General features: G+C 41.4%; 2 protein-coding genes across 3 annotated transcripts in view; both read left to right on the plus strand.

Moving 5' to 3' along the window:
- The first annotated feature begins 3,407 nt into the window (after nt 1-3,407).
- Nucleotides 3,408-17,296, plus strand: dtl (denticleless E3 ubiquitin protein ligase homolog). Of its 2 annotated transcripts, none has more exons than XM_079526521.1 (15): nt 3,408-3,692; nt 5,565-5,693; nt 5,868-5,960; nt 6,074-6,135; nt 6,722-6,842; nt 7,074-7,139; nt 8,170-8,288; nt 8,379-8,452; nt 9,101-9,204; nt 9,646-9,750; nt 10,559-10,671; nt 10,993-11,082; nt 14,985-15,114; nt 15,293-16,014; nt 16,643-17,296. In XM_079526521.1, the coding sequence occupies exons 1-15, from the start codon at nt 3,641-3,643 to the stop codon at nt 16,706-16,708; spliced, it is 2,046 nt and encodes a 681-aa protein (XP_079382647.1). In that variant the 5' UTR covers nt 3,408-3,640; the 3' UTR covers nt 16,709-17,296. The 2 variants fall into 2 exon arrangements, with proteins under 2 accessions (XP_079382647.1, XP_079382648.1); XM_079526522.1 differs by having other exon boundaries at nt 3,410-3,692; nt 5,568-5,693.
- A 1,039-nt stretch (nt 17,297-18,335) lies between these two features.
- ppp2r5a (protein phosphatase 2, regulatory subunit B', alpha isoform) overlaps nt 18,336-24,308 on the plus strand; it is a 94,229-nt gene continuing 88,256 nt past the window's right edge. The window contains exon 1 of the mRNA XM_079527037.1: nt 18,336-19,330. Within this exon, the coding sequence (XP_079383163.1) occupies nt 19,183-19,330 (148 nt within the window). The 5' untranslated portion in view covers nt 18,336-19,182. The remainder of the gene's footprint in view (nt 19,331-24,308) is intronic.

Below are 24,308 nucleotides of genomic sequence, written 5' to 3' on the forward strand. Positions count from 1 at the left end.
AATGAATGGCATTTCATGCCATCCCCACATGACTGTTGTTTGTTGTTAGAGCTCACGCAAACAACCTGCGATCTGACTGGCAGATTTCATGTGCTGCTGAGACAGTGGTCTGAAATAAAGTTAATTTCCTCCTGCTTTGTCTGTCTGGAAAAATACTATTTTAGTGTCTGCTTATCTACGGCACCGTTGGGCCGATCGCTGTTCACATCGGCCTGTTACAGCAATCCAGTCATGTTTGCTCATGTTAACTTTTCCCATTGGACTTAAAAGCTACTCAAATCAGGCCCACACAATCTAAGAAATAATGGGTAATATTGTCCAGTGTCTCAACTCTGAAATACAAATGTAGCCTTTTGAAGTTTCGAGTTACAAACTTACTTTACTGTCAGTGAAGGAAGGTTTATGAATTTAAGAGTTTTTTTTTGATTGATTGAAGAATTTATTAACAGTTTGCAGAATTACAGTACATTTCAAGCACAAACTCAATACAAAGGCTGTTAACTGTGAGTGGACGACCCAATTAAGCATTACACTTGTTTCCAATAGGGTCCACCATGTTCAAATCATCAAAACATTTAGAGACGTACAAATAGACACTTCTATAGACAGAACAGGAATTCATCATAAAGGAGGTAAAAAGGGAAAAGAAACATATACAGTGAGGGAAAAAAAAGGGGTGGGCGGTGGGGGGGGGAAATTATTAGGTCTCGGACAGGAACAAACTGCAGGTTGAAAAGGCCCTCAGCTCTGAACTCGGTAGAATCTGCACCTGGCTCACAGATAACAAACTATCCTTACACCTGGGAAAAACTGAATCCATTCTTTTTGGATCAAGCAGTAATCTCAGCAAGCCAGATGGCTTCTTGATTAGAGTGGGTGACAGTATTATCACACGAAAATATGAAAATACCTACCTAGGTTCCATCCTGGAGGCAAATCTTTCTGGTGATAAAATGGCCACAAACGTAATCAAAAAAGTCAACCAAAGATCAAGATTCCTATACAGGATCTCCTCACTGGTCGATAAAAACACCTTGAAGACCCTAACAGGAGCCCTCGTACAAGGTTTCTTCAACTATGCATGCACCTCTTGGTACCACAGCACCTCAAAGGCCCTTAAAACAAGGCTCCAGACTTCCCAAAACAAACTGGTCAGGCTTCTACTTGGCCTCTCTCCCCGAACCCACCTCACCCCTGCCCACTTTGACAGGCTGGAATGGCTTAGGGTTGACGGCAGAGTACAGCATCTTGCAATGGGTGTGGTCCACAAGATTCGATACACTACCAAGATACCCATGTACCTGTCTAAATACTTCCTTAAAGTTAACGAAGTCCACAACACCAGAGGGAGCTCAACAAACCATATGCGACTGTGGCTCAAGAGGTAGAGCAGGTTGTCCAATGATCAATTGAAAACGGTGGGCCCTATTGTAAACAAGTGTAATGCTTTTATGGTGTAATCCACTCACAGTTAACAGTTTTTGTATTGAGTTGTGCTTGAAATGTACTGTAATTCTGCAAACTGTTAATAAATACTTCAATCAATCAATCAAAAAAGCCTTCCCCCTGTGGTTGTTGGAGACATTACACCAAGTAGTGTTCATGCCTTTAAGAAGAGGCTGAACAAACACCTTCTCAGTGTGTGACTGCAACCCTTAACGCTCAAGGACTTTTAATCATCAAACATTCAGTTTATACAATATACCCTCATTGACTGAGTAGCTGCAGATCAGTTATAGGTTCTTCGAATGATATTCTTAAAGCCTGTCTCTGCCAAAGCTTTAAAAACAGCTGAAAAAGCTGAAACAGATGCCTGGTCCAGACCGGTTCAGGTGAGACCAGATGCTCGATAAAGATACATGATTGCAAAGGCTTTGGAATGAATGGCATTTCATGCCATCCCCACATGACTGTTGTTTGTTGTTAGAGCTCACGCAAACAACCTGCGATCTGACTGGCAGATTTCATGTGCTGCTGAGACAGTGGTCTGAAATAAAGTTAATTTCCTCCTGCTTTGTCTGTCTGGAAAAATACTATTTTAGTGTCTGCTTATCTACGGCACCGTTGGGCCGATCGCTGTTCACATCGGCCTGTTACAGCAATCCAGTCATGTTTGCTCATGTTAACTTTTCCCATTGGACTTAAAAGCTACTCAAATCAGGCCCACACAATCTAAGAAATAATGGGTAATATTGTCCAGTGTCTCAACTCTGAAATACAAATGTAGCCTTTTGAAGTTTCGAGTTACAAACTTACTTTACTGTCAGTGAAGGAAGGTTTATGAATTTAAGAGTTTTTTTTTGATTGATTGAAGAATTTATTACAAACTCAATACAAAGGCTGTTAACTGTGAGTGGACGACCCAATTAAGCATTACACTTGTTTCCAATATGGTCCACTGTGTTCAAATCATCAAAACATTTAGAGACGTACAAATAGACACTTCTATAGACAGAACAGGAATTCATCATAAAGGAGGTAAAAAGGGAAAAGAAACATATACAGTGAGGGAAAAAAAGGGGTGGGTGGTGGGGGGGGAAATTATTACATAGTCATTATTACATTTCATTCAGTCATTTATGTATGTATTATGACAACTTGTACGCCTGCCATGTCATGTTTATGACAGGTGTTATGGCCTGCCCTGATGTCAGTAAAGTGTTACCATCGTCATAGCCTGTATCAGGAATCAACCATCATTTTGTGATGCAGTAACTAGAAACAACCACCAGGGGTCTTCATTCATCCAGTAGAGCAGAGGATTTCACATGTCACTATCAATGTTTTTGTCTAAAGCTGGAGTATTTTCACAAACGTGTTACGTGGGACCACAGCTTGATTGATTGAAATATTTATTAACAGTTTGCAGAATTACAGTACATTTCAAGCACAAACTCAATACAAAGACTGTTAACTGTGAGTGGACATTTATACACTTGTTTACAAGAGGATCCACCTTGTTCAATTCATCAAAAGCGTGGGATGAATTGAACATGGTGGACCCTGTTGTAAACAAGTGTAATGCTTAATTGGGTCGTCCACTCACAGTTAACAGCCTTTGTATTGAGTTTGTGCTCGAAATGTACTGTAATTCTGCAAACTGTTAATAAATATTTCAATCAATCAAAAAACAGAAGATAAGTTACAGCTATTGTAGTCACTGGTCACGTGTTTTTCTCGCGTAAAATAATATTTCCAACTGATCTCCAAATCTGGTGGTTGTGTGTCTCCCCTCTCCCTCAAGCAAAAGCATACCGGTCTATGTTGAACAAATAACTAAAACTAACCAATAACTAATAATCACGACTGTGACGTGATCAAGCCGGGCGGGGTTCTTGTTAGACCAATCGCTCTCCTGGTCTCGTACGTAGCAGACGTAGTCGCCGCATTGGCCACTGGGGTCCGTACGTCCGACGTCACTGTGCTTGCAACCAATGGCTGAGCCCGACGCAAGTTTCGCGGGGGGATTCGATCCGTCGGTGTTCGCGGGAAAGAAAGAGAGGACTAGGGCTCGCGGCGCGCATACGTGTAGACTAGAGATTCAAGAGAAACCCAGGCTGATCTAGGAGGAGAAATATACATTCGCCGTAAATAAAATATTCTCACTGTACTGCAGATCATCTGCTGTCTCAGAGCAGAGATGTTGTTTAGATCCATCGTTGACAGAGGAATCGGCAGACGGAAGCTCAACGGTGAGAAAAGCATCACCTTTTTGTCACTCAACCCTATTTATTTTTTATTCGGGCTTCCGAAAACATAGCTGATCTGCAAGCTCACTAGGGTGTTGATGCGACTCCTTGTGAGCTCGTAGATCCGCTATTTTTGTTTTTGCAAATCTGCAAAGATGTGGAACTAAACTGGCAATCATTTTGGAAAGATTGGGCATTTTCGAATAATATAATGAATGAAATGGTGCGATCAGTAGATCCCCGGTCAATAACGTCTATGTGGCCCTAGCCCCATATGTGCCCTCTCCCTGAGCGTAGTGCTGAGGGAACATACTGGGGCTAATGTAGCTCTGGTCCATAACTCTAATGCGTTGAAACACATTAGAGCTATGGACCAGAGCTAGGGCTAATGTGGCCCGAGTGAATGTGGACGTCCCTAGCCGCATGCTAACGTTATCGTGCATTCACTGCTGTGCTGTTAATCTGTTTTCGGTTTTTGATACCGTTTTGTTCACCCATGACTAACCAAACGCATCATGACACGCCTTAGTGCTTATTTAATGCTAGCCCTGAAACATAGACTGACAGTCATGGCGCAACTGCAGCCTATTTTACGCAATCGCTACATTTACAGTCCAAACATGTATATAAACATTCCGATTTCAAATATAAAGTACTCGCCACATGTGCCACTGGTGTTAGAAATTTGCTGGTACAGCAATTAGCATTGCTGCATCCCGCGTTGTTTAATAAAAAGCATTTTTATCCGAGCGCTCCGGCTACTTTTCTCAAACGGGGTTCGTTTGGGAAATTCACAGTTGCACACCGGGGGCGCACTCGCCTATTAGTCTGTATTGGCAGTGCGGTCAGCGTGCCTATATCGAACACACCGAGTGCCACACCGATCCCGACCGATAGGGGCGCGTAGTTAAAAGCCAATGGCAAAAAAACAGCTCGGATAAAAATGCTTTTTATTAAACAACGCGGAATGCAGCAATGCTAATCGCTGTACCAGCACATTTCTAACACCCGTGGCACATGTGGCGAGTACTTTATATTTTAAATCGGAATGTTTATATACACGTTTGGACTGTAAATGTAGCGATCGCATAAAACAGGCGGAAGTTAAGCCATGACGCTCGTGAAGTAAAAGCGTCATGTTAACCATGGCTAATAGAGAGTATGCGCATGCTTAAAGTGAATGGCACATCGAGTGGCAAAGCAACATGCAAAGTGAGTTTAACATTGTTTAACGTTGTTTAATGCAATCAGATAGGACTTTTCTGTGTGGATGTATGGGCAAGGCCAGAAAGTAGTTTTTTGCCACTCAGTAGGCGTTCCTGCATAACTTCCTGGTTTGATGATGATGTCACGCGCATACCCTCTATTTAATGCATACTTTAACCCGCGTCCATTACGTGGACTAGCTCTGGTCCATAGCATTAGGAGTTCTCCAGCTGGCGAGTGACCAGATCCTGCTGCTGTAACGTTAGCCCTACCTAGAATGGCTGACATTCGGATACATTGCATGCAGGCCTACTGTTTTATGCATCAAGATAACTGTAGTTACATTCAACTTGAATGTACAGTTATGGTTAGCTCTGGTCCATAGCTCGCGCATTAGAGCTATTATCAGTTATCACTTATTGTATGTTTTATGAATCTTCAAACTAAAGCTGTCAAAAACTCAATTTAAGTAAAAGTACCACAAACTGTACTTTAAAGTACAGTAGTACTTGTCTTGTACTTGATTAAATGTAGCCTACTTAGTTAGATCTTATTCTCGACTAAGGGGTCTATCCTTCTAATACAGATTACCGTTCCCCCAGTGAGGGATCCATATGAATTGTTGGACTTAGTTGGTTGTTGTTGTAATCTTTAACTCTTGTGTTCCAGCAGATCAGTGTCCCAGGTACCCTCTCACCTCTCTGCTAGAAGGCTTCCAGTGTGCCCGACACGATGAGTACATCTCCCATGGAAAGTACGGTGTTGCTGTACCCCCGTTTGGACTAGAGTTCTCCTCAGGTAAATTAACCACTATGTGCCTCATTTCATCTTCAGAGACCACCGTCATTTTTAACTCCTGGCCTACAATCATGAAACAGTTCTATTTATACTATCAGAGCTAAATGAACAAGAATTGTACTGTCAATGTTTCATCTAATGACCCTGTCTTGCTCTATCTACCTATGTCTTTAGTAAGGGGCATGCAGAATGTCCTTGCCGTGGCCAATGAGGAAGGTATCGTTCGTCTGTACAACACAGAAAACCGGACGAACCAAATTTTTAAAGGTATGTATAATATTGCCTGGATTTGTTGTCACTGTCATTTTTAGCACACAGCTTCTGTCATCAATAAATTAATCCAAGTGTCTAATGAGGATTGTGTGTACTTGTCCACACAGAATGGATGGCCCACGAGAATGCCGTGTTTGATATAGCCTGGGTTCCTGGAGATGCTCGTTTGGTACGGAAAATACAAATACAAAATCATATTAGACTTAATTTACTGATAGTCCTGTCATCATAGCAGCACCACTATAAGGATGAAACAAAGAAAAACAGAAATGGTAACACTACACTATTAACAAAAAGGGTAACAGTATTATATAAAAGATGACTTAAGATATGACCTGGCCTGGACTGGTCAGGTGTGCACTGTGCATAGTGTGTTGTCCACCAATGGGTGGACAAGGAGTCGAAGGTAACATTTGCATTCAATCACCTACAAATACATCATTTAAATACAATTTAGGGAATTACCTAGTCACCTGCACAAGGCCTAGCGAAAGGCGTCTGTCAGAGTAAAAGGCCATATAATGTTTATACAACATGTTATGTACCGGGTATCAACAGTAATAATGATATACATTTATGTATGTACTGGGTATCAATAGTAAATATCCATAATGGCATGTAGATACAGCTGTGAAGTTAAATACATACTGTACAGTACAGTACGGTACTGTATGTTCCCCAGCCTATCACCAGGAAGGTGACAACATTGACTAATATACTGTTAAAAGATGGCACTCATGGATCATCTTCCTCAGGTAACTGCGTCAGGTGACCAGATGGCCAAAATGTGGGACCTGAAGTCTGGAGAACTTCTGGGCACATTCAAGGGACACCAGTGTAGTGTCAAGTCTGTGGCCTTCACCAAGGAGGAGAAAGGTACCATTCATATATTTAGTTCTCTACTTTTTTCCCTCTTCAATCTACAACCTTACAACGTGTCACGAGTAGATTGGCTAACTTTGGCACAGAAAGGGAGGGGACCCTGCGATTCATGTGGAGTTGGCTTAAGAGACAAGCAGGCACAAAATCCTTTATTGATGACATTGCACCATTGTCAATCTTAATTATTCCAATTCATGACTATTTTATGTTTGTCCACTTCAACAGCTGTGTTCTGTACCGGAGGAAGAGATGGAAATATTATGGTCTGGGACACCAGGTGCAGCAAAAAAGGTATGCTGAGATTGATTGAATTTGAAAATATGATTTTGGTGTGCCTTGGGCACCAAAAAAGGGTCCACATTTTGAATGTTGATAAAGTAAATTAAATCTATAACTTTTTGTATAGTTGTATATAATGCAATTATGGTGTGGATGTTACAGCACACTTGAACTCATGGCACTTTGCATTGACTAAAGGTAATACCATATGTAATAATTTTACTTATTTATTAGTAGTAAATTAGTTAATTATAATGAATCACAATCGCATATTAGGACTTGGTCACACAAACGTTTTCAGTCTTTTTTTTTGCTTTAATCCATTTGTTTGAGAACCTCTGATTCAACCTTCCCTTGTTGATTGTACCTGATTGTATTGTTGTTTTATTCTTCTTTGACCGGTACAGCACTTGGGTCGATGACAGTCTATATACATACATTCATGAATCCACTTGCTGACTGGCTGACGGTATTGAGCTATTTTTATAGGGGTTTATGTGACCATACCATTGACATCCTATATGGCAAAAATGTCAAACTTTCCTTATGCTTTAAGTAGCATGTGACAAACATGTCATGTCAAACTAGGGGGTTTTCATGATTCTGAATCCATTCCAAGCATTGTGATGAGGTCAGCACATTTTGGGGAATTTGGGCAAATGGCTTTGGCCGTTTTTAGCCCCAGTGTTTTTTTGTGCAAAACTAATGCTTGAAATGGATTCAGAATCATGAAAACCCCCCAGTTCAACATGTCACATGCTACATAAAGCATATTGAAAATTTTAAAATCTTCCTTATATATATGGTATGGTATGGTCACATGTATACCCCTATTATAAAATATTGCTCAATGCTGACAGCCGGTCAGCTAGTGGATTCATGAAGTATATAGACAATATTTTAGGCTAATAATAAAAAGACTATATACCAAATTTCCCACTTTAAACAAAAGAAGCCGGCTGCCGGACTATTTATAAATAACTGCTTGATTCATGTTGATTTGCAAAAATGAGTAATGAGTGAAATTCTGTTTCCCTGTCAGATGGTTTCTACAGACAGGTAAAACAGATCAGCGGTGCTCACAATACATACGACAAAATCACGCCAAAGAAACAAACCAAGAAGAGGCGGCCTTTCGTCCATGGTATCGCACCATCTGTGGTGAGTTCACTCAACCGCTGGGCTGTAGGACTGATGAATGGCTAGGATTAGGATGCTGTTTACAGATGTGCTGCTGTATGTTCCTCACAGGACTCCCAACAGAGTGTCACAGTGGTTCTGTTTCGTGATGAACACACCCTCATCTCGGCTGGAGCTGTTGATGGGTGAGTACGGCTGTCATCATCAGTTGTTGTTATACTGTCAAAGAAAAACATGAATAGAGGGTAATGTGCATGCATAAAGTGAGTGTCAAAACGAGTAGCAAAGTGAGTTTAACGTTGTTTAATGGGATCAGATAGGACTTTTCTGTTTGGTTGTATGGGCTGTCAAGGCCAGAAAGTAGTTTTTTGCCACTCAGTAGGCGTTCCCGCATAACGACCCGGTATGATGATGATGATGTCTCACGCATTATACCCTCTATTAGTGCGGCGGATAACCAAACCAATTGTGCATTTTATGACTAAAGCATGAAACTTTCAGAATATCATCTACACACCCCAAGGTTTGATTTCAGACGTGGAACCACTTTCTGACTGACATCTGGTGACCTTGAGGGGTCATTGACCTAAAAATTGCATTTTTGCACATAATAATGATTATGTTTGTTAAATGGAAGTTTTGTTCTAATGAATGACAACTTAAACCCCAATAGTCTACAGAGATGGTGAATCATGTCAACTTTTATGATATAAATGTTATGACATTGTTATAACATTAAAAACATCTAGGAGAGATATATGGAATCGTATATAAATAAAGGAGAGCATAATCTTGCTTTTTAATTGTGTGAATTTGTTTTCCATCTTAACCAGCATAATCAAGGTTTGGGATCTAAGGAAGAACTACACTGTACATCATTGTGATCCTGTACCCATGCAGACGTACCCCTACCCTGGTTCTAGCAAACGGAAACTAGGTTGGTTGGTATTTATTTTCTTAAAGGCTTTTGTTATTGTTTAAGGGGTGTAAGCTATACTGTAGTAATCATATTTCAATCATCATTGTTCAGTAACAAGGTTTTCATGGGCGCGTTCGGAAATAGCGCACTGTGCAATGCAAACTAATAGGCGAGTGGGAACTGGAACACTATTGAAGCTGATGAATAATATTTTAGTGCTTCTCTCTCCTGACTAGATTAAATTGGTATCCCAATCTGAAAATATATTTTCTGTTTACCAAAGAGCTGGAGAGACGGGGAGACCCATGTTACTGAACACAACCACTCTACAATAACACATTCTGGAATTTAACTTTATAACAACCTTTTCTTTGAACAAACATAGCACAAACATAGCACTTACGCCCCTTGTGAAAATTCCAAGAGTCTGAGCTAATGACTAGATTCTGTCTTTTACAGGTTATTCTGGGCTTGTTCTGGACTCGACAGGGTCCAACCTGCTGTCCAACTGTACCGATGATAACATCTATATGTTCAATGTTGCTGGATTAAAAACCACTCCAGGTAAGCAAGATTCATTTGAAATGTTTAACTAACTTGCATATCATGATGGCTCTATTTTTCAGACAGAGCAAGCTATTTTCTATTCATGTTTCCTATGTAATTCATTGTTTATCACTAGATGGCACTGCAGATTTATTTTGTATCAAATAGAGAGGTGAAGTGAATGAAAGGGTATATTTTCACAGGAAAGAGAATACCTTTTGGTATTGCGCAAGTCAGTGTTGAGAACAGATTGGTTTGCAATTTGTTCATTAACAAAATCTGAACAGACTCGTTTGCAATTTGTTCATTTATCAACACAATTACAGAATAAATCTTACTGTACGCAAAGCCAAGAGGGCCATTTTTGAAACACTCTTACACCTGACCTCACAATAGACTGTCTGCTCTGAGCATCATTCATTTCTCTAGATAACGGCTTCCTTGACTGCATATGAAAAGTGTCATGATGAATTTGCCTAGACAACATTGTCAGATACATAGTGGCCTTTGTTTTGAGGTTGAGAGTCAAGACTTCTGAGGTTGTCAAATTTCAAGTCATGTTTCAAATATGTCAGACCTAGATGACTGATGTCACAGGCTGGTCACATGATGTCCATATTCAGATCCATATTGGAGGCACACTGTTATCATGATTCAATGTATTTTTTACAGAGCAGGGTCAGGTGGACTTTGTCTCTCAGGCTAGATGTATTGTTAGATCACTCATTGTTAGCAACATGGTGTCACTGTACTACTGCCATTTGTGTCTCAGTTTGCACTGCACTCGTCTCTCAGAACGTAACGTTTGTTTGCTTTCCACCAACAGTGTCCGTCTTCAGTGGCCACCTGAACGCCTCGTTTTATGTCAAGTCCACCATTAGTCCAGACGACCAGTTCTTAGCGAGTGGCTCAAGTGACCAGCACACATACATCTGGAAGGTTTGTCCCCTTGACCGCTATAACCCTGAGGTCCCTATTTTGGTAGTCTGTCAAGCCAACTCTTCCACAATCTTCGAATGCTACATAGTCTATGTGTGTGGCTATGGCTTGTAAAGGTCACAAATGGGAAGCTGTCAAGCATTTGAAATTTGAGCAAGCCAACTGTCTTGAGAGACACCAAAAATGTCTTATTTAAAATGTTTAAATAGCACAAATAACCGATCAACAAGCAATTCAATCTGCTTTTGTTGTAATTTGTTGTATGTAGATAGGATTTAAGTGGTTAAATTACATCATAATAAAATCTGGTTAACTTTGCAGATTTCAGAGCCTGAACGACCTCCTGTGTTGCTCAAGGGTCACAGCCAGGAAGTGACGTCTATTGCTTGGTGTCCAACAGACTTCAGCAAGGTGAAATTACATACCGTCTTCTTATTGTTTGCAAATATTTACAAGGTTTCAGCTAAAGTTATAATCTGCAACTTATTTTAATGAGTAAAACGTTATTTTAACCAAATCTGAATGGTAGAATACGTAAATGCAATATAACTAGAAACAAATTTCAGGAAATTTGACTGGGTGCCTACAGCTCGCCAAGTCTGTGCAGCATTTGAGCCACGGACCACCATTTGATGACATTTAGCCTCTCAGACCCTGTAAGGGTCCATTTGGTTGACTTTCAACGGGGTATTTTGTCTAAGTTTATTGCACATTACGTTGCCACCAACATTCTAATGCTAACATGCTAACATGCTAATACTAACATGCTAATGCTAACATGCTAATGCTAACATGCTAAAATGCTAATGCTAACATGCTAATGCTAATATGCTAATGCTAACATGCTAATGCTAACATGCTAACATGCTAATGCTAACATGCTAATGCTAACATGCTAATGCTAACATGTTAACATGCTAATGCTAACATGCTAACATGCTAATGCTAACATGCTAACATGCTAATGCTAACATGCTAATGCTAACATGCTAATGCTAACATGCTAATGCTAACATGCTAACATGCTAACATGCTAATGCTAACATGCTAATGCTAACATGATAACATGCTAATGCTAACATGCTAATGCTAACATGCTAACATGCTAATGCTAACATGCTAATGCTAACATGCTAATGCTAACATGCTAACATGATAATGCTAATATGCTAATGCTAACATGCTAATGCTAACATGCTAAAATGCTAATGCTAACATGCTAAAATGCTAACATGCTAACATGTTAACATGCTAATGCTAACATGCTAACATGCTAATGCTAACATGCTAAAATGCTAATGCTAACATGCTAACATGCTAATGCTAACATGCTAATGCTAACATGCTAATGCTAACATGTTAACATGCTAATGCTAACATGCTAACATGCTAATGCTAACATGCTAATGCTAACATGCTAATATGCTAACATGCTAATGCTAACATGCTAATGCTAACATGCTAACATGCTAATGCTAACATGATAATATGCTAATGCTAACATGCTAACATGCTAATGCTAACATGCTAACATGCTAATGCTAACATGCTAACATGCTAATGCTAACATGCTAACATGCTAATGCTAACATGCTAACATGCTAATGCTAACATGCTAACATGCTAACATGCTAACATGCTAATGCTAACATGCTAATGCTAACATGCTAATATGCTAACATGCTAATGCTAACATGCTAATGCTAACATGCTAACATGCTAATGCTAACATGATAATATGCTAATGCTAACATGCTAACATGCTAATGCTAACATGCTAACATGCTAATGCTAACATGCTAACATGCTAATGCTAACATGCTAACATGCTAATGCTAACATGCTAATGCTAACATGCTAATGCTAACATGCTAACATGCTAATGCTAACATGATAATATGCTAATGCTAACATGCTAACATGCTAATGCTAACATGCTAACATGCTAATGCTAACATGCTAACATGCTAATGCTAACATGCTAACATGCTAATGCTAACATGCTAATGCTAACATGCTAAGGGGTCCATTTGGTTTCGCTCAGGGGGGCGGCCCGGTTCTGGCGAGCCGCCCCGCATCCGAAACGGTTGAGAAATGACAGAGTTACGTGTTTCCCCGAATTTCTCTATTGACTTTCAATGTGTGTGTGCGTGCACATGTGTGCATGTGCGTGCATGTGCGTGTGTGTGCGCGCGTGTGTGAGAGTTGGTCAGGTGACCTTGAATCATTAACAAAGTATCATTTTCACCTGGGCTAGTCTATGCAATGCAAACAGTATTGAAAGTTAAAAGCACAGTGACTCTCTATGACAGAACGTATGTCCGAACAAATTGCTCTATCGCAAAAAGTAAAAGTCGAATGCGATTTTTGTTTTCACCGTGAGTGACCCGAGGCATTGAGGTACGCCGTGTGCGATCGTGGTATTGGTACGATAAAAAACGTGGTTATAAGAGCGAGTTAAGAATTGTGCTTGTGATGAAAAAATTGCTGACTCATTCAGGCATTTAACATGGAGTTTATGACACATTATGATGGTACACCTGTCGCTTTCAGGGCTGTAGTTCACGTACTGTATGTATCTGGGCTATGGTTGTGACATTGGGTGAAAGAGGACGAGTGTGGCTACAAAATTACCGAAACCCATGCGTGTAAAGTGAATATTTTGGCCGTGAGGACGATTTGTTCGGAGAATTTCGGTATAGTCTTCACATTGGCTTCTCACTCTGATCCGCTCTCTCTCTGGGCGTGCGACACTCTGAGTCGAGAATATTGCTCAGACCACACACACTTTGAACTGCGATAGCGGGCAAACCGTGCAACGTATTCGAATTCCGTCTGAACCACCACAAAGTCGATGGCCTCGTGTGCTGTTTGACGTTTAAATCGTGTTTCTACGTAACAGTATGCCCGAGCAATGTGGCTCCAAAGTAACGTGTCGTTTTCTGTTTTTACCCGCGTCTCCCCATCGACTTTGAATGGGGCATTTTTCGCGTCGTTTATTGCGAATTACGTGGGCACGGTAACACGAATCGGAAAGAAAAGCACAAGCACACCATTCCCGGCCGAGCCGCACGTTTTGATGTATATATTGCGGGGCTTTGGCAAACCGTGCGGCCGGCCGTAGACGTCGAAGTTTCGCGTATTGATTATAATAATTATTAAGTATGCGTTTTAGATTTCAACCTGTGTTTCTGCCATTGCATGGCAGGCACCCAGAATTAGTACATCTGTGTACTAGTGGTTGGATGCGTGGTCTCCCTACTCTTTTAAAAATGATTATTATTTAGACGTTCCTACTGGTTGAGATTGTCAATAAAGTTATTTGAAGCAGACAGCGCACCGGATTGGACACTAGGCGGACTGCCATCTTTATTGTGGTTTGGACATCATTACAATGACCTCGACATTGGGAGAGAGATTACAAACATAATACTTATGGATTGTTGTAGCTTTAAGTACAGTTCTACACCATGAAGGTGACATTCTGTTCTTAGTCCTTAGTGACTAAAGCATAGGTTATACTCCATCGTACGCTGGTGTCACGTGCCGAAAATAGCTGACCTAAGCTCACAAAGCATTGCGGATGCGACATGTTGTGGACTTGTAGGTTGGCCATTTATGACATGTAGGTTGGCACATCACATGTGATAGAAGTGGGTGAAATGTTTGTTGTACACGCTCCATATCATTCAGTGCTTTCGGGTAAGGGGGGGGATACATATGTCAAAGATATCTAACATAAAATGCACAACATTTTAACTTCCAAGTGATGATAGCCTTACTCAGGCGAGTACCTGCCCCACCCTGTGCCATGCTGTGTCCGAGGCAGCTGTGTGGTTTTCCTGGGGAGGGTTGGCAAGATCCCCCCTCCCTCCCCCTCACCCACACAGACAGTAGGCTGTGGCCATCACTGTGGAGAGAGATGTGGTCAGAGAGGGTCTATTGGAGCGTACAGATTCCCCCTCCCCTCTCTCTGCAGCACAATGAGTGAGTGACAGTAGGGTTCAACTGCCTCTCTTGCACCAGCAGCACGGGGGCAGGTGTGAGCTTATATGGCATTTCTGATGGTGACTGGTAAATTAACAAGCCCATTACCACCTTCATCTTTCAACCACTTCAACCTATTGTGGTTGAAGTTTCCAGCCACTCTCCAGCCACTCTCCACTCATTTTAATATAAAAGTATAAATTTGGCGTAAGCTTTATTTGACACATAATGGTTTGTGCCTTTCCACTCCTTTGAAAGTGAAGTGTTTTAAAATACCAGGAAGATTGATTTTAGGCCCTATATAATGTCCACTATTTTGTTGGCAGTTGGTTTCCTGTTCTGATGACAACACGGTGCGGATCTGGAGGTTGGATCGGGGAATGGACGGTGCCAGGTCATCCCTAGGAGAGGCCAATCTTGTCGGGTGGGCGTGTCCTGGACTTCCCTTAATTTCAAGTAAGTAGACCACTCGTGGTAGATTGTTGCCAAACGAACACTGAGCCAAACCACCATTTACACATTAATTAATAATAAAAAGCATATCTAATATAGCTATATCTAGATATAGATGGTATGGATATACAATAGGGCAGTTTAAAATATTTACAAATGTCTGTCTCATGGTGTCTTTAAGAGACTTCAAGGCAAACTGAGAACACGCCAGCCAAGAGCACACGGACAGAGAGTGCTGGAGCCCTGGCATCACCACAGCCAGCCCTGGCGTCACCACAGCCAGCAGCCTGTGCCCCCAGTGTGGCCGCCCTGCCACTGTCCTCCAGCACAACATCACCCGTCCATGCTCACGGTGGCAAAGCCTACACTAGCCATCACCAGAGGACTCCGTCTTCGATCAAACGCTGGTTCACCCCCACCACCCCCGAGTCCTCCGCTAGGCCGGCCAGCCCACTGCTGCGGGAGATGCTGAGCCCGGTGAGGATCTCCCCTCAATCCGAGCGTCGGGTCAAGCGCAGGCTCGAGACCGGCGGCGGGGCTGCGGTGAGCTGCGATGGAGCTGAGCGGTGCGATTGTGTCACGCTACTCGATCCCCCGGCCAAGAGAAGTCGCCCACTCGTGGACGTGTGCTGCCCGGCCCAGGACCAGCACCACAGCGTAGACTCTGCGGAGATGGATGACCCCAGGCAATCACCTTCCAGACAAGGCGGCAAGGAGAACTGTTCCCCTGGTGCAGTGGACTGGTTGTCAGAGTTGGGGCAAAGACTGAGGAAGGGCCAGGGAAGTCCCAGATCCTCTGGAGGTGCCGGCCAGGGAAGTCCCAGATCCTCCAGAGGTGCCAGCACCTCCAGAAGTCCCTGTGTCTCCAAGAAACTAGAGGGCAGCAGGACGCCATCTTCACCAGTAAGCACACGCATGACTCACAAAACAAAACATGTATTTAATATGTCTTGTTTGTTTATATGTCGCTCGTTTTTAATGCATGACAATTGCAGGGAAGAGGGCTTGGATTGACTAGATACCGTCTGGAATTTGGAAATGGTGTTATTGCATTATAAGTGTTGTCCTTTCCTGGTTTTAACCACCTAATAGCAAAGATAGCTGATCAACAAGCTCAGACAATGTGTCAACTGTCATGTGACACCTTTTTGGTCATTTAAGAGTTTCTTTATGTTCAAGGGTTAAAGTGGTTAAAGGTTGCATGATTAGATTACAGTAAAGTTTATGTGCTAAACAAGGTCAAATTGATAATGTTACAATATTATCACAATATTGATGTGGTATTTGGTGAAAAAATATTTTATATGTCCATTGCACCCAGCCCTAGCAGGGAATGAATTGGTTGTCTTGTCGACACTGTGGCTCTGACCCTGCACAATAAATACATCCCTGGCTTGAGCGAGAAGAACGCTCTGTAATTTGCAGATAGGTTGATCCCTATCATGGCTAAAAATCCACATGTAAAGTGTCTTCTTTAGCATCTAGAAGTTTAAGAACAAGCAACTTACCAGTCTCTCCTCTTGTATTTCAGACAATCGGCTCACCACAGTCCATGAAGAAAATATCCTCCTATTTCCACAGAAGAATTCTGGAGTGATCTTCTGTATGGACCAGCCTAGCATTTCTGTCCTTCACATACTGTATATATATATATATTGATGTTTGTTTTTATTGAGTATTTTATTGTATATTTTCATTTTATGGCAAGGCACCCTTAGACTGGGCATAACATGGGGTCTATATAGACATGCCTATATTCTGGGCATGTCATAATGGTATATACAAATATTTGCTGATTTACAAGCACACAAATGTATTTTCGTTGAAGGGATTTGGTCGATAGAAAAAAGGGAGGGGACCAAGTAAAGTACAGACCCCAGGGTGACCCCGGTCAGTAAAGTATATTGATTTAAGATTGCTGATCTGTTTTTCAAATTACATGACCTTAATGAAACTGAGCTTCACAGTTGAGGAAATGTGGAAATTGCCTACTTCAGTTTCCTCATAGCAAGAAGCTGCAATTTTTGTTTTGTTTTTTGTTCGATGTTTAACAGTTCCCCAAACATGGCTCCTGTTTAATCAACAAAAAAGATTATTTCCTTGAGTTCAAATATGTACAAAATAAACCAATGCGTTTTGTTTTACCTGTTTATATGTCCATTAAATTCAGAATAGTTGATTTAAAGCTTGTGTTTCTAATGTTTTGTGTATACAGACGAAATTAAGTACATCTCTAACTTTTTACCAGTCTGATGTTTTTAGTTGTCATGTGTCTGGTCCCGTCTTATTGCGATTTCTATTGGTGGAAAAGTTTCGAGTACTCTGGGTTCCTGTTGTTGATTGGCCAGTAGAAATGTCAGTCGGTGCATGGCGTCATCCCTTAGAATATGCGTCATCCACAAAGATCAAATAGCAGTGTTCAACTACACCATAGATATATATATCTATGAACTACACTGGCCATCAGTTCAGAACTTCCTTTCAGAAGATCCGTTCTGCAGCGGATACGGAACCTGTCTGTACGGTAAATGTGCCAATTTTCCGGGTACAGTCCTTAGGTACAGTCATTGAGGGGTAGTGGGCACTCTAGACCGGATCTGAGCACTGACCAATCATTCATCAAGCAGTTTTATGTTTTATCATTTAATTTATTTAAAAACGAGTTTGTTTTATTTCTGTGTAACCGTATTTTAATGTGCGTGTAAACTGAATGAGACATGGAATAAACATGTCAAGGTTGGGTCAGTGACGTCACGTCACAAACGATCTGGAGTGGTCAGTAGTGGGCACTGGCACGTCACAGTAACCGCTCACTTGATGTTTAAAACGTCACTGTACTTAGATGTTTAGATATTTTAACCCCCCCTGTGTGTGTGTGTGTGTGTGTGTGTGTGTGTGTGTGTGTGTGTGTGTGTGTGTGTGTGTGTGTGTGTGTGTGTATAATTACAATTTATGACACAACTCAACTTTGTTAATTGAATATGATTTAATATGATAATATAACATCTAAATGTCAGTTCCACTACTATGTTTGTTTGTTTATTCAACTTTCAGCATGATCACAGCCTCACAGGTTTAAAAAGACACGTGCCATTAAAAACACTGAATTATTGTGCTGATTAGATTACAATACAAAACCTCAAACTAGACAGCGTCCCGTCGCTTAGTTGTGACGACGCTGTCGTAGCCTAGGCACGTTCCGCCTAGAATGAGACTCCGTTGAAAGTTCACACATCGTCAGAGAGGAGGAGGAGGAGGACAGTTGTTCACAACCTCCAACAACCAACACGGATTAAAAGCAGCTCCCTGTGTGCAAAGAGACACCTCCGCCGCTCCCCTCCGCGCAACGCAACCCGACCCGCCACAGTTATGTCATAATAAGAACAACAGCAAGAAGAAGAAGACGACGCTTTCTTGGAACAACTTTGACTTCTTTTTTGTATGAATTACATCGCGTCAAACTGACAGCTGTCGTCGTCGGCGGCGGCTAACATTAACGGAGGCTAACTTTAGCTAGCTAGTTGCGTTAGCTCCCATACATCCAGGCTGGGTTTAGGGGGGTGGTGGGTGACGAGGGGGTTCTAACGAAGAAAGCTCGGTTCTGGTGAAGTATGTGTGTGGCCTGACTTGATGTGACATGCCTTTAATAGGTTCTGCAACAGGTTGTAGATTGTGTTCCAACCCAGGGAAGAGTTTAGTCGCCCCTTCGGTCACACAGCAGCAGGGGGTCTTGTTTTTGATGTAGTCCAGTCTGGTAAATGTCTTGAAGTTCTTTCTTTTGCATTTTGTTCTTTGATCTGGTGGACTATACGGGTCCGGAACCAAAACCACCTACTGTCCGATGGAACGGGTCTGTCACTGCCGACCATGTTGGATCACACATCATAGGATCTAGAACTTCACCAGGAGAGGAGACCCATCTTGTTGTTTCTCCGTGTCCTTTTATTTTTATTTACTGGTGCACATGGAAGAAGAACACGCGTGGGAAACTTTGATTTGACTGAGGGATTTATCCCAGGGGTGTTTTTTTTCTTCTCTCGTTTCTTCAATTGTATCGGTTCATGCATCAAAATGTCGGCTATCTCTGCATCCGAGAAAGTGGACGGATTTACGAGGAAATCGATGAGGAAGGCCCAGAAACAGAAGAAGTCTCAAGGGTCTTCCCAGTTCCGAACCCAGAGTGCCCTGGTCGAGTTGGCCCCGTTGCCTCCACTAAAAGGTAAATGGACCCCAATGTTCACCCTGAGATCTCTGATCTGATGACTTATTGGAAAATGTGCACCAATTTTATACAAGTCTTCTTATTATATACCTACACTGTAAAAGTCTGAAAAGTGTTCAAATGGAACCAGATGTACTCACACAGCACCCATTCCATGTATGCAATATACTAGGTTAAATCAACAGTGGGAATATTTGTCATGCGTACGTCGGTACGTGCTGCAAAGTACCTCAGCTTGCAGGCAGCAGTCACGACAATAGCGTTGAGAAAAATGCAACTTGTTGCTCATTTATTACGCAATTAAATGCTCACATGAAACCAGTTTTGAAGTGATTGAATGCAACTGGCTACGCATCAAGTTGTTGTTCTACACCCAAACACAACTCAAACTGTGTGGTTGAAGCTTCCAGAAGGCCTGCCCTGACTGACTGACGCGTGCAGGATGTGCTTTAGCCAGATGTGTGGGTTTGATAATGTGACTTACTGACTGGAAGATGCTTGGCTTCCTGTGAGCAAATTAATGTGCTGATATAAGGCTTGTGCTGTTCAAAGTGTGACATGTGAGGAATGTGCATTGTGCACTGACAGCAGGTTTCATGACATGAGACACTTTTACCACCCAGAGAAACCTTTTCTGAACACCTTTTTGTGTTTTTCGTCACCACAACTGAGTCTCTTGAGAGCTGCACACAGCCATCAAGGGCAACTCAAAGACAGTTTGGAGGAACAGAGAGCTGTCTTCTATTTGTTGATCCCAGATCTTTCCAAACCACGAGGATTAAAGTTAAGCCTCTTTTTGTCACAACGGTGCACTATTCCTGACTGACTACTACTGTGTATTAATGAGTGTCACAACAATGCCACACTAAAGAATAATGAAAACGAGAACTAGTCTGGGCAAAGTGATTGGCTTACCAGCGTGGTATTAAAGGGTTCATTGTGAGGTCACTATTACTAAACAGATATTTAATATTTTATTGATCGAATATTATATTGATTGAATATTACTTTTATTTAGTGCATAAGGGCTGTCAATACTGAGTGTAGTACATATAATTATTCTTCAAACTCTTAGGCAATAGTCATTGCGGTATCCCTAAGCAGAAGTAATATCAAAGAGAATAGACACAAACTGTGCCTAACGTGCTGTGCTTGAGACGTCATGTTTTCAGTAAAACAAGACTTGCCTTTTGGATGTAGACATTCTATACTTTTCAAGTTGAAGAGCAGGACAATATGATTAGGTCTCATTATGTGGGCTCAGCTGTCTGCAGTGCGGACTGCTGAGGTGGTGTGTGTTGGTGTTAAGGATGAGTGCTAGGGATGGGGGCGGGTACACAGTTAACCGTAGCTGATGAAGAGACACCTAGGAAACCGCAGGGCGGTTGGGGAAAAAAAAGTTAAGAAAGACAGATGACTAAATATGTTTGACCTGTAATTTCACCTTGTAGGCTCTTGTTAGCCATAGAATGGCTGATATTCCTTACAATGCATGTGTTCTACATAGAGCCATAGAACACAATGCATTTCCATTAAGTTATTTATCTCTGTGGCATAATAATTTGTGCCATTATGTGTGTATTTGATCATTATTAATTGTTGTGTGACTTGGGGTTAGCTTAAAATCCATTTGAAAGTTCTGGCAGAAATCGTGTATTTAGTAAATTATCTCCACTTGTCCATGATAAATTTCACATGGACAAAATGCTCATCTCATTGAGTGTTCTATGGCTGTGTATATAGATTATATTAACTGTGTATGTATAATGTTAGCCGCAATTTGCAACTCTAGATTTTTTTTATAATGGGATGAATCTAGAGTTGCAATACCCTCCATTGACTCCCCACTCATCCAATTGCATTTGTGATCTGCTTGTCTTAAACAACGTTAAACTCACCAACATTGCAGCTGTAGTCCAAGCTTGAATTATCCTCTTTCAATCTGCCGAGCTTGTTTTTCATAAAAATCCACCGTAGATTATGAGTGATAAAGTGATATTCTGAGCCGCCATTTTGTAATTTTTCGACAGGCCGTAAAACAAGACTTGAGGGGGAGAGCTTGTTTAATAGAATCTTACCTGTGCAGGTAAGCCACCCAAAGAAGAGGCCAACGCAGCGCGACGCCCCGTCACGCACGGCCTTCTATTAAACAAGCGCTCCCCCTCACGTCTTGTTTTATGGCCTGTCGGAAAATTACAAAATGGCGGCTCGGAATATCACTTGTGGAATATTTTGGACAGAAAGTAGCTCATAACATGTCTACGGTGGATTCTTATGAAAAACAAGCTCGGCAGATTGAAAGAGGATAATTCAAGCTTGAACTACAGCTGCAATGTTGGTGAGTTTAACGTTGTTTAAGACAAGCAGATCACAAACGCAATTGGATGAGTGGGGAGTCAATGGAGGGTATTGCAACTCTAGATTCATCCCATTATAAAAAAATCTAGAGTTGCAAATTGCAGCTAGTATAATGTATGGCCATTCTAGGGCTAAGGCTTTGTCTCCTCGCTGCATTCACTCTCGTCAGTTGTGCAACATAGTTAAACTCAGTGATGCTGTTTGATGTTCTGTACAAGGCACTTGATGTGCTCTGCAGTGTCATATCCATGCATGACATTGATGTCATGCTATGGTTAACCACGGCTAACCAACAGCATTCCCAAGTATATACATGTTTACAAAAAAAGCCCAAATGCCCAGCCCTAGTTGGTGGCACTATCGTGGTCATGACTGCGTACAAGTCAAGAAGTCGGGCTGTACTGAGGTTTATGGGTAGCCAAGCCAGTAGAGTAAATGTTAACCACTTGAACCCCGGCATCCATATTCTGGGGGGAACATTGGCCCGAAATAGCTGATCGACAATCTCACAACGTGTGTCGTGAGAAAACATGGTGTAGCCAGAGATCTCATCTGAAAACATCTGGTGACATCTAAATGTCAATGCACTTTCTAGAACATCTGAGAGAACGTCCTCCACTGACAAACCTACGCCCACTGTTTTGAAAACCAATCATATCACCATGGCAATGTGAAGGACCGCCCTTTTTTGATAGCCCCTCCTATGCCTAGCTTTGTGTGTTTGTGTACCCCATAGCGATGATTTGATTGTCTGAGCACCCCATAGCGATGATTTGATTGGCTGAGCACCCCATAGTGATGATTTGATTGTCTGAGCACCCCATAGCGATGATTTGAAGTGATTAGCCTGATTGGACTTGAGGATAAAAAGTGATTGGCCGCTGAGAAGTGAGGATGCCTGGATTGGCTGGAATATGATGATAAGACCGCCCCTCACTTCACACTTTTAAGCCCTGCTCTATTTTGTGAGGTTGTAGATCTTTTCAGAAGCATATATCTAAATGACGGAGCGGTTGCGCAAAGACCCGCCCGGCAGCACTGTTTAATGCAATTTATTTGTGCGTGTTATAAGTATTTTTTGTTGAATTATTCATGACAAAGTTGTACAAATAATAAATAATAATAATAAAATAATTGAAAGAAAGAACTAGTGTATTGTCTGCGCGTGCTGCTTGCTTATTTTATGGACATACATACTGTTGACTTTTACAACTTTGTCATGAGTAATTCAACAAAAAATACTATATATATATATATACTTATAACTCGCACAAATAAATTGCATTAAACAGTGCTGCCGGGCGGGTCTTTGCACAATCATTCAGATATATGCTTTTCAGAAGGGGGTAGGGAAGTAACCTCTTGATGGGTGCATGCAGTGACATGGGAACTGAATGAGGAATCTGGTAGCCACCTGTCAGTAGTACACACAGTAAAAATCCTGAGTGTTAATTGACTAAATGCCAACCCCACTCTCGGGAGTTACACGTGGATACATAACTCTGAGTATTTCAGCGTGCACAGTACTCTCACACTTATGTTAACACTAAGTTCACTTGTATGAACATGCCTTTGACGCACAGAAACTCCATAATTGGCCGTGAGCTAGCACACTGATATTTTCACCACAAATTACATTATGCGGATAATGTAATTATCTGATTGTTTGTTCCTCTACTCCACTAGAGCAGTGTTTCTATAAAACACTGTGCCATGAAACAAGTCCAGGTGTGCCTTGAGACTTGATTTAGTCATAATGACAAAGTGAAATTGTTATTGCAATATATATATATATATATATATCGAAATAAAAAAAGGTCAGAATTATGTTTTCTTTTTTTTCCTGTTTTAAAGTTAGCCGCTTACAATCTGGCATCCCTCATGTCATTATATAGAAAAAAAAAATTGGCATGTCATTATAGGTGGAAATGTAAAATGTTTTAATACCAAAAATAGCTAACCATTAGCCAATGTACAAGCTCACAATGCGTTCCATGGCAGATTTGCGATGCGATGCATGCAGCATGTTTCAGTGTGATAACTAGCGATAACACGTGCTATAGAGGCTACTTTGCAAGGATATGCAGGTGTGCTTTGAGAATTTCACTTGCCTTTTGCTGTGCCTTGGGCACAGAAAAGTTTGAAAACCACTGTCTGGACAAGTGTGTGCTAACATATTTGGCCAGAGTTATTTCTTATTCAAAAACATGAAGCAGACAAGAAGGTTTGCATATTTCTGGCAAATTACACACTTTTGAATGAAGATTTTATTTCTAAAATATAATTTCTGACATTACTAGAAGTGTGTGTGTGTGTGTGTGTGTGTGTGTGTGTGTGTGTGTGTGTGTGTGTGTGTGTGTGTGTGTGTGTGTGTGTGTGTGTGTGTGTGTGTGTGTGTGTGTGTGTGTGTGTGTGTGTGTGTGTGTGTGTGTGTGTGTGTGTGTGTGTGTGTGTGTGATTCAATCGTCAAGTTATTATGATTGCAATTTAAACTCCTTCCCTTTATAAAAGCAAGCTCTGACAAGTTAACTCACCCCCGCATGTCAGTTTGAGGGCATACAACATACATAGCAGACTTCTGGTTATGGACTGAAATGAAGGTTTAAATCTAATCAGG

This window comes from Electrona antarctica, assembly GCF_951216825.1.
Source record: "Electrona antarctica genome assembly, chromosome: 17".
NCBI classification, from domain to species: Eukaryota; Metazoa; Chordata; class Actinopteri; order Myctophiformes; family Myctophidae; genus Electrona; species Electrona antarctica.